This window comes from Acanthochromis polyacanthus, chromosome 15, assembly GCF_021347895.1.
Source record: "Acanthochromis polyacanthus isolate Apoly-LR-REF ecotype Palm Island chromosome 15, KAUST_Apoly_ChrSc, whole genome shotgun sequence".
NCBI classification, from domain to species: Eukaryota; Metazoa; Chordata; class Actinopteri; family Pomacentridae; genus Acanthochromis; species Acanthochromis polyacanthus.
In genome coordinates this window covers 16,560,834-16,570,687 of record NC_067127.1, presented here as the reverse complement: position 1 = coordinate 16,570,687, position 9,854 = coordinate 16,560,834, and the positions used below count along the sequence as shown (strand labels likewise).

Genomic DNA, 9,854 nt, shown 5'->3' with positions numbered 1-9,854 from the left:
GATTTATGACATAAGGAAAACACTGACACACTTCAAGGTGACATCATTTGACTTTCTGAGCTGATGAAAGAAAAATGTAAAAGCATGAAAAAACCCACATGAACATATGATTTATGCTTCTATTAAAGTATTCCATCAAAATCAAAATGGTAGTGGCCATACAAATGTATAATGGACAATAAGTCTTCCAACACGTTTTCCAGTGAATGACAAAAATTATGGTCAGCATAAAGTCACATTAGGTTTTCATAAAAAAACACTTCATTCACCCCACCACCCCCCTGAAAAAGCTCAGTGCATCAGTAAGTATTTGAACCCTTTCATGTTTTTGCACTTTGTGTTGTAGATTTCATTTACACTGCATCAAAATGTATTTTTTCCCCTCAATCAAGCTACACTAAATAACAATGTCAAAATTATCTGACAGGGCATAGTTTAGTTAGGCACATAACCCAGTTTATGAATATAGGTTTCACACAATTCAGACGGCAGGTCAGGTCAAAATACAAGGAAGCTACCATAGATCACTGGCATAAAGTCATGGTCGCTGGTAGGTAAGGCAACGTATAAAAGGTAGAAAAGCATTTATAAAACTATGCGACCTCAACAGCTCAGTAATTGCACAATGAAAGATGTGTGGAATGAGTCCTTATTCAGTACTTTATCATAGGTTGACATGGTTTAAAAACAGTCTAAAATATCACAAATGCATGATTGAGAAGGTCAAGAATATTAAATAACCCGTAGATATTCTTCTGAGAAACATAGCAGACCACCTTCAAAGTGGATTCATAGGATGTGATACAGAATGGATTGTTGTTGGATACCCTGACCATTTTTGCTGTGCTTGTTATTCATGCAGTCTTGTTTTTACGCTGCTCAGTTTTTTGAAGGATGAGTTTGTGGCTAAACTCTTCCAGGTCCGTCTTGACCTTACTAGCTTCAGGTCGGTCTTGTGGCTCCACACTCAGCAGTTTCATGATGATGAGGTGCTGTAACATAAAAATAAAAATAAATTAGTTACAGAAAACTAAAAACTCTACCAAACTGCAGTATTTCTGCAGCAACACTATAGTATTACCAACATAGGTAAATGGCATAAACACATCAACCAAATACTCCCACGTCCTTCCTGATGTTTCGTCTTCAGTGTGAGTCATATTTGGTCTCCCCATCCTTTGAAATTTGCCAAACAGATGACTGTTGTGACCAGTGGCGGTTTTTCATGGAGGCCAAGGGAAGCCTGGCTTCCCCAAAAAATATGCAAGAAAGAAAAAATATAAATAATCTTCACCACTATGTATTTTATGTTTTATATTTTTGTCATTCCTTGTTGTCAAAACACTACATCAGGCATTTCTGCTTTGTGAGGAGCAAAACAGCGCCCCTCTTGTCAAGCTCTTTTTGTGCATTACACTACGTCTCTCATGCCCTCTGTGCTGTCTGTCTGTTCAGAGGCCAGCTTCGCCTTGCCTCCCTTAGAGAAAAAAACAGCCCGTATTAGCCAATCAGATTGAAGCACGGCTCATCGCTTGATGCATCATTAAAAAAAACAAAAGGGACGCCAGATCAAATCTGGCTTCCAACCAATCACAAACTGTGATGAACAATACCCACACTAATGCAGCTGTCCCGCCAGGCGCCAGCAAGCCCACACAGCAAGTATAGCCATCAAGCTAGCCAGAGAATGGATGGTGACAGGGACCTTGAGTTTCTTGTAAAAAATGACTTCACAAAACTTCCTTTTGAAGTTCAACTACAAGTCAAAAGGGACGGTAGGCCAACTCCAAAGCTCAATCTAACTAAGTGTAGAGCTAATGGAAAAGCTCACTCTTTTTGTGAAGCTAACTATGCCAGAAACGAGTGGCCAAGGAAAGTGCCAAGCTTAACCGGCTTTTCTGCTGGCCATGTGTCCTATTTGACCGGTCTACCGGCTCCCTGAACAACCCCTGGAGCACTTAACCTCTTTTTTTCACTGAAATGAATGAGAAGTCGGTAGAATAAAGGTACTGTAACAGTAGGTTGATTTGTTTACATGAAAATAACAGTTAAAACACCGAATCTAATTTGTTGTTCACACTGGCTTCCTCGGTAATTTTGGTCACGGGCCGCCACTGGTTGTGACAGTTCAAACACTGACATGTCAGCCTCCCACCTCCCCTGCTTGGAAAACTACCCATTCCACCAGCACATACAGGAAATACTAATTTATATTTGCAAATACACAGAGAGAAAGCTGATGTACCTCTTCAGTAAATCTGTGTGCAAACTCTTGTGGAACTTTTCCTTCTCTGACGTGCTTCCAAATCTGAAATTCATGCATTCATGAGTCAGTAAATAAATTTGCAACATGCTTGGCAAACTTGACAACTTAATCAACAACTACCGTGTTAAACAAGCAAGTTACTAACTAGCATATAAAACTACTCGACATGACTAGTTCTGGATAGTGATGACAGCTCACCCCATCTCTCTCATGATATGTGGAGATTTTCCAAAGAAGCTCAAAGTAGATCAGCCCCAAAGGAAATATATCAACCTTTCTGTCATAAGGCTTGTTAGCCTTCTGTTGTAAAACAAGAACACAGAGTTACCAAAAGACATGAGAAACCAAAAGAACATACAATAACATTTTTTCTTTAAAAATAGCCATATAGAAGACAAAGGTCCCATATTGTGCCACTTTTTAGTAAATTTAAGTTTATCATATTCCCAGAATGTCTTTCAAATTTAGCTCAAAATATAATTTAGATGGTTAATTTTACAGTGACTGTATAATTTCTGGTTTAGCCCTGTTCTAAATGGGATGTTTCGGTATCTAACACCGTCAACGTCGCCTTCAGGAAGAAGACTCTCACTGTGTCTGTGTTTGACAGTACAGAGCTGAACAGTTTACCACACGGCAGCTGACATACAGGAATCAGTGAGTGACAGTGAGTATTTTAGTGGTGCAGAGCTGCAGATTGCAATGACTCTGAAATGACTGCTAGTTAACAGGTAGTCTATAAGAGCTACACTTCAGTCATCTTTTCACTTTCCAGGTGAAATGACCAGATATTCCTTGGGGGTGTTGCTGCACCATCTTCAAATTAGTCCTAAATTTACATGCCATTAGATAGTCACAAAAGTACTTTCTATGCAAAATTGTAGGCCTGTAGCTCAAATAGTTTCTGAGTTGTGGGGGTCTGAAATTTTCAGAATTTGGGCTATAAAAAGCCTCGCCAGCATTTTTTGCATCTTTAAGTGGTTATTTCTCAGCCTCTAGACATACCAGAGAGCTGTGAGTTGGTAAACAAGGCCTCTGCATGTAGCTAGTGCCCCACAAACATGTCCAGGTGTTTCCCTACACTCTGCAGGCCATGGGGGCTTGCTAAAAATGCTAAAAAATTAAGAGATACCTACTCACGAGTGGGGTTTGGGACATTAAAAGTACTAGAAATACTGCACAGAAGTGTTCTAACACCCCTGGGTTCCATTCTACACAAACTTGTGTGATAAATTAGCAAACTGGAGCTTTCTAGGTACCTCAGTTTGGAAAATATGAGCCCCCAAAGTTGGACAAGATTTTTAATTGGCTATTTTTGGTGGCAAAAATCTCAGTGTGGGACAGGTACCAGAGATCCCAATTTTTTCTACAAGACAGTTCCATCTGTCTTCTATCACTGTACAAAAAAGCAGCAGGGTTATATTTGTAGTTACTGAGATATTCTTACTCAAAATGGCATGGGTAATGTCAAAGTCGTTTTTTGCTTTTCAGTACTTTAAATTGGGATACAAGTATTAGTAGTCATTCCAATGGTAGTATTATGTATGTTTTGTTCTTTTTGAAATGTTAGTTGTTAAAGGTGACTACCTTCAAAAAGTGTAATGGTTTAACTTAGGTATACCTAAGTTATAACTGAGGTATAGGTTCTTTTGCTTGTAACATGACATTGTACAACTAAATTTAACATGTTAAATCCCACAGCACTGATACTGTAAAATTCAACATTATTGTTGTTATTTTTAAATTAATCAACCATGAACTACTACAGAGCTCCCTGAATTCAGGTTAGTACATGTAATTTGTATGTGCCTGTTATAATTAGCTGCAAAGTGGCGTAGTGGTTAGCACTTTGGCCTTGCAGCAAGAAGATTCCTGGTTCAAATCACGGGGTGGGCCTGGGATCTTTCTGCATGGAGTTTGCATGTTCTCCCTGTGCATGCGTGGGTTTTCTCCGGGTACTCTGGCTTCCTTCCACATTCCAAAAATATGCTGAGGTTAAATGGTTACTCTAAATTGCCCGTAGGTGTGAATGCGAGTGTGATTGTTTGTCTGTATATGTAGCATTGTGACAGACTGGAGACCTGTCCAGGGTGTCCCCTGCCTTCACCCGAGTCAGCTGGGATAGGCTCCAGCACCCCCCACGACCCGAGTGAGGATAAAGCGGTGTATAGAGAATGGATGGATGGATGGATGGATGTTATAATTACATGTATCCATTGCAAATGGGTGTCAACATGTCATGATAGCTACTAGGGATGTACGCGACTAGTCGTTTAATCGTTTAACCGCCTACTCATTTATTAAACGTTTAGTATTTTACTAGTCGGTTAAACGCTAGTGTGCCCCCGGTCCCGACCGGGCGCCACCATGCAGCTCTATGCTCGCTCGTCCCGTCTGGGCTACCTGTTTGATCCTGCCAGTAGCATATGCTTGTCTCTTTTTTCAACCCCCGCTATCCCCCTCATCATTAGCGGTGTGCAATGCATACATGTAATTAAACATACACATACAAATTACATGTACTAACTTGAATTCAGGGAGCTCTGTAGTAGTTCATGGTTGATTAATTTATAAATACAACAATAATGTTGAATTTTACAGTATCAGTGCAGTGGGATTAAACATGTTAAATTTAATTGCAAATGGGTGTCAACATGTCATTACACTTTTTGAAGGTAGTCACCTTTAACAACTAACATTTCAAAAAGAACAAAACATACATAATACTACCATTGGAATGACTACTAATACTTGTATCCCAATTTAAAGTACTGAAAAGCAAAAAAGTGTAAAGCCCTTTTTGTGTCACAAGGTCTAGTTTAGAGCCATACCTGTAGATATCATGACCTGTTGACACCCATTTGCAATGCATACATGTAATTATAACATACACGTACAAATTACATGTACTAACCTGAATTCAGGGAGCCCTGTAGTAGTTCATGGTTGATTAATTTAAAAATAACAACAATAATGTTGAATTTTACAGTATCAGTGCTGTGGGATTTAACATGTTAAATTTAGTTGTACAATGTCATGTTACAAGCAAAAGAACCTATACCTCAGTTATAACTTAGGTATACCTAAATTATACCATTACACTTTTTGAAGGTAGTCATCTTTAACAACTAACATTTCAAAAAGAACAAAACATACATAATACTACCATTGGAATGACTACTAATACTTGTATCCCAATTGAAAGTACTGAAAAGCGAAAAACGACTTTGACATTACCCATGCCATTTTGAGTAAGAATATCTCAGTAACTACAAATATAACCCTGCTGCTTTTTTGTACAGTGATAGAAGACAGATGGAACTGTCTTGTAGAAAAAATTGGGGTCTCTGGTACCTGTCCCACACTGAGATTTTTGCCACCAAAAATAGCCAATTAAAAATCTCGTCCAACTTTGGGAGCTCATATTTTCCAAACTGAGGTCCCTAGAAAGCTCCAGTTTGCTAAGTTATCACACAAGTTTGTGTAGAATGGAACCCAGGGGTGTCAGAACACTTCTGTGCAGTATTTCTAGTACTTTTAATGTCCCAAACCCCACTCGTGGGTAGGTATCTCTTAATTTTTTAGCATTTTTAGCAAGCCCCCATGGCCTGCAGAGTGTAGGGAAACACCTGGGGATGTTTGTGGGGCACTAGCTACATGCAGAGGCCTTGTTTACCAACTCACAGCTCTCTGGTATGTCTAGAGGCTGAGAAATAACCATTTAAAGATGCAAAAAATGCTGGGGAGGCTATTTATAGCCCAAATTCTGAAAATTTCAGACCCCCACAACTCAGAAACTATTTGAGCTACAGGCCTACAATTTTACATAGAAAGTACTTTTGTGACTATCTAATGGCATGTAAATTTAGGACTAATTTGAAAATGGTGCGGCAACCACCATCTGGTGAAGCCACATGGAATGATCCACTTGTTTTGTCTGACAACAGAATAAATAAGTAAATGAGAAAAAATGTGTAAATGCAGCTTTTTTTTTTGAAAATTTGGCTATATTAAATGCAGTGTATGTTTGAACAGAGAGCAGAAGAGAAGCAAACAGATAAACACTGTGTGAATTCAGGTTCTACTGAAGCATAACATTTGACATGAAAACACAACACACCAGGGCTTTCTTTGTTGGTTTAAAAGCAATCTTAAAGTTTCCACCACTTCGGAGTGTCCCTCAGCATTATAATTTCCACCAACCCCTGACCTGTGGTCATATGAGCAAAGTCAAGTAAGCTAGTAATTAGCTATAATAGCCACACATAGTGCAAGCACAAAGGATTTTTGTCTGTGTAGGTTCTCATTGATCCAGGTCATGGTAGTCCAAAGTAGTTTAAATCAATCCACTGGACTTTAAGAAAGTTCCTTGAAGACGTTTCACCTCTCATCCAAGAGGCTTCTTCAGTTCTGGTGGTGGTTGATGTTACCTCAGAACTGAAGAAGCCTCTTGGATGAGAAGTGAAACGTTTTCAAGGAACTTTCTTAAAGTCCAGTGGATTGATTTAAACAACTTTGGACAAACGATTTTTCTATAGTTTTAGTTTCGCAGGTTAGATCTTGTACAAGAGTCTCTTTGAACCTATTGCTGTGTTAATACTGCTTTTAAAAAAACTAATTCCCAGAGTCTTTTGTTCCTCTTATGGTGGCAGTACTAGAGTTAGGTGGACGAGGGCAAACAACAGTAAAGACTGGGAAGCAGTTAGAGATTTATCAGGCATAATAAACAGGCTTAGAGGAGATGCTGTGGCAAGATTAGAAAAGATGGGAGATGCAATCTACTCTTATGGTCTGGAGAGATTTAGCGTGCTTGTTCAAAGCAGAGCTGAGAGGGTGCAGGTAGTCAGGTGTAGGCGCCAAAGAAAAATAGACAGGCTTGTAAAGGAATGGAGGCAGTTATGGAACCAGTGGAGGAAGACATCAGAAGTAGAAAGGGAGGGAATTAATGTGTTGCAGGAGGAACTGAGAAGCAGGTTAGCAGTACTCAGAAGGGCAGAACACGTTAGGGAGAAGAAAAAGAAGAAAGAACGTGCAATGTTAACATTTTGTACGAGCCCTTTGTACGAGCAAAGTCAGAGGTCGAAGAGTATTTGAGGATGACATATTCAGATTCAGAGGAGAATAGAACCATAGGTCTTCCACCTCACATTTTACCACTGGGGGAAAGTGGGTCAGGAGATGAAGCCTATCAAGATGAAGAGAAGTTGTGGAGGTGCTTAGGCGTGCAAAGGCTTTGTCGGCCCCAGAGCCTAATGGAGTCCCCCGACAGGGTCTCGAAGACCGCACCTGGTGTCTTAAGGATACTGTGGCGACATCTGAGAATGGTCTGGGAGAAAAAAAGTATCCCAAGAGCAAGGCGTAGGGCAGGAGGTGTTTTCATCACTAAGGAGGAGTCATCAGACCTTAGCCAGTTTCAGATGATTTCTATCCTGAATGTTGAGGGAAAAAATTTCTTCAGTATTGTAGCGCAGAGGTTAGCTAGTTACTTCGTGAAGAATGGTCTGATAGATTCTATAGTGCAGAAAGCAACAGTACTGGAATTTTCTGGGTGCTTGGAGCATACTAGCATGATTTGGCATCAAGACAGACAGCTAAGAGGGAGAGGAGAGATTTGAATGTTGTAATTTTAAATTTGGCTAATGCATTCAGATCAATGCCACATAGCCTTATTTGGAGTTCCTTTCACTACTTTCAAGTTGCACAGATGGTTGGTAACCTGGTGAAAGCATATTTCCAGGACATCAGATTATGTGCAAGTATAGGAGATTCTACAACAGGCTGGCAAAGATTGGAGGTTGGTATTATGGCAGGATGTACAGTTTTGCCATAAGCTTTCACAATGGCTATAGAGTTAATTATCAGGGCTTCCAAGTGAGTTGTAGGTGTAAAGAGATGACAGACGTCAATCGTGCCTGCTGTGCTCAGGTACTGCAAGCTTACAACATATTTTGTCTGGTTGTAGAATTAGTTTATCACAAGGCCGGTATACATGGTGGCAAAATCAGGTGTTGAGAAGCTTAGCTGGAGGAAATGAAGAGAGGAGAAAGCAGGAGAATTCTGGAGGTTCTAGTCAGGAGAGGTTAGTGGTAAAATTTGTACAATTTGAGGACAAGCCCTCTCCTTCACTCTGCTTTTCCTGTCTTCTTTTCCATCTCCTAATGGGCAGAGATCCAGGAAGAGGAAGTGTAGATAAGGTGGGGGAGAGGCCTGTTAGAGTCTCTCTGGGACCATGCGGGCATCTCAGGTAAGTCTGTGAGGTAAGGCAGTGGCTGTGTCTTTGTCTTTTTTTTTCTTGTTAAATAGCATTAAGGAGTAAGCAATTGGTACTTGTATCTTAAATAAAGTCTGTTTGTACAGTCTCTGTCTGTGGTGAGCTTGGCTGAAGTAGTGAAGTATTTTAGCAATTAGCGGTTAGTATTAGCATGTAGCACTTTCGAGTTTGGTGAGCTGGTTTGTACAGATTCTTTGTCAGAGGCAAGTTTGCTTTGACATTGTAGTAGTCTTGCAGTAGCATTAGCATTTAGAGGGGCTTAGGGAATTTATAAGTATAGTTTCTTTGTCACTTTTTAGCAGTTGACACTAGGTATTCAGCATCTTGCACTAGCCAACTGGTAGCATCGGCACTGTTAGCACAGGTTATCGGCAGTGCTGTTTGGATTGTGTAGTAGCAGTGTGAACTGGGTGGTGGGGGTGAATCTGGGATGCAAGAGTTCACTGCCTTGCCTCCTGGAGGTGTTGTGGGACTAAACAGGCAAAACACTGTTGAAGGGAGGTTTCCACCTGATGACCCCCAGAGATGTGTTATATTCATCCATTCTCTATACACCGCTTTATCCTCACTAGGGTCGCAGGGGGTGCTGGAGCCTATCCCAGCTGACCCGGGAAAGGGCAGGGGACACCCTGGACAGGTCGCCAGTCTGTCACAGGGCAACATATACAGACAAACAATCACTCCCACATTCACACCTATGGGCAATTTAGAGTAACCAATTAACCTCAGCATGTTTTTGGACTGTGGGAGGAACCCGGAGTGCCCAGAGAAAACCCACGCATGCATAGGGAGAACATGCAAACTCCATGCAGAAATATCCCAGGCCCAGGCCGGGATTTGAACCAGGGATCTTCTTGCTGCAAGGTGAAAGTGCTAACCACTACACCACTGTGCAGCCCGATGTGTTATATTGTGTTGTTTAAACTAACGTATTTAGTGACGAGCTGTGGTGGACCTGAGAAATGGCAGAAGTAAACGTCGTCAAATCTTAACACTTCCAAGTTCATTACAACCATAAAACATAATAAAAATGAATTTTCACCATATAGGACCTTTGACGTAAATACAGCTGGTGTCACCTGCTCAGGAGCCATGTAATTTGGGGTTCCTTTGTTCGGAGTTCTCTTCATCAGTTCTCCACTGTCATCAGTAACCAGACCAAAGTCACCAATCTTCACTTTTTTCCCATCCAGCCCAAACATGATGTTGGAAGGCTAAAATGACGAAACAAACATGGCTTTGTGACTAGTTTGCTGTAACAAAGAGAGTTTGTTAAGCACACATAAGTCTTTAAATAATTTTTCATGAACATTTGAT

At 40.6% G+C, this 9,854-nt stretch overlaps 1 protein-coding gene across 2 annotated transcripts in view; it reads right to left on the bottom strand.

Moving 5' to 3' along the window:
• Nucleotides 1-635: 635 nt before the first annotated feature.
• The window catches only part of LOC110949288 (interferon-induced, double-stranded RNA-activated protein kinase-like), a 28,979-nt gene continuing 19,760 nt past the window's right edge, over nucleotides 636-9,854 (bottom strand). For both annotated transcript variants that reach the window (XM_051959693.1, XM_051959692.1), the window contains 4 exons: nucleotides 9,617-9,751; nucleotides 2,465-2,566; nucleotides 2,246-2,308; nucleotides 636-992 (listed from right to left, as the gene is read on the bottom strand). In XM_051959693.1, the coding sequence (XP_051815653.1) occupies nucleotides 855-992; nucleotides 2,246-2,308; nucleotides 2,465-2,566; nucleotides 9,617-9,751 (438 nt within the window). In that variant the 3' untranslated portion in view covers nucleotides 636-854. The remainder of the gene's footprint in view (nucleotides 993-2,245; nucleotides 2,309-2,464; nucleotides 2,567-9,616; nucleotides 9,752-9,854) is intronic.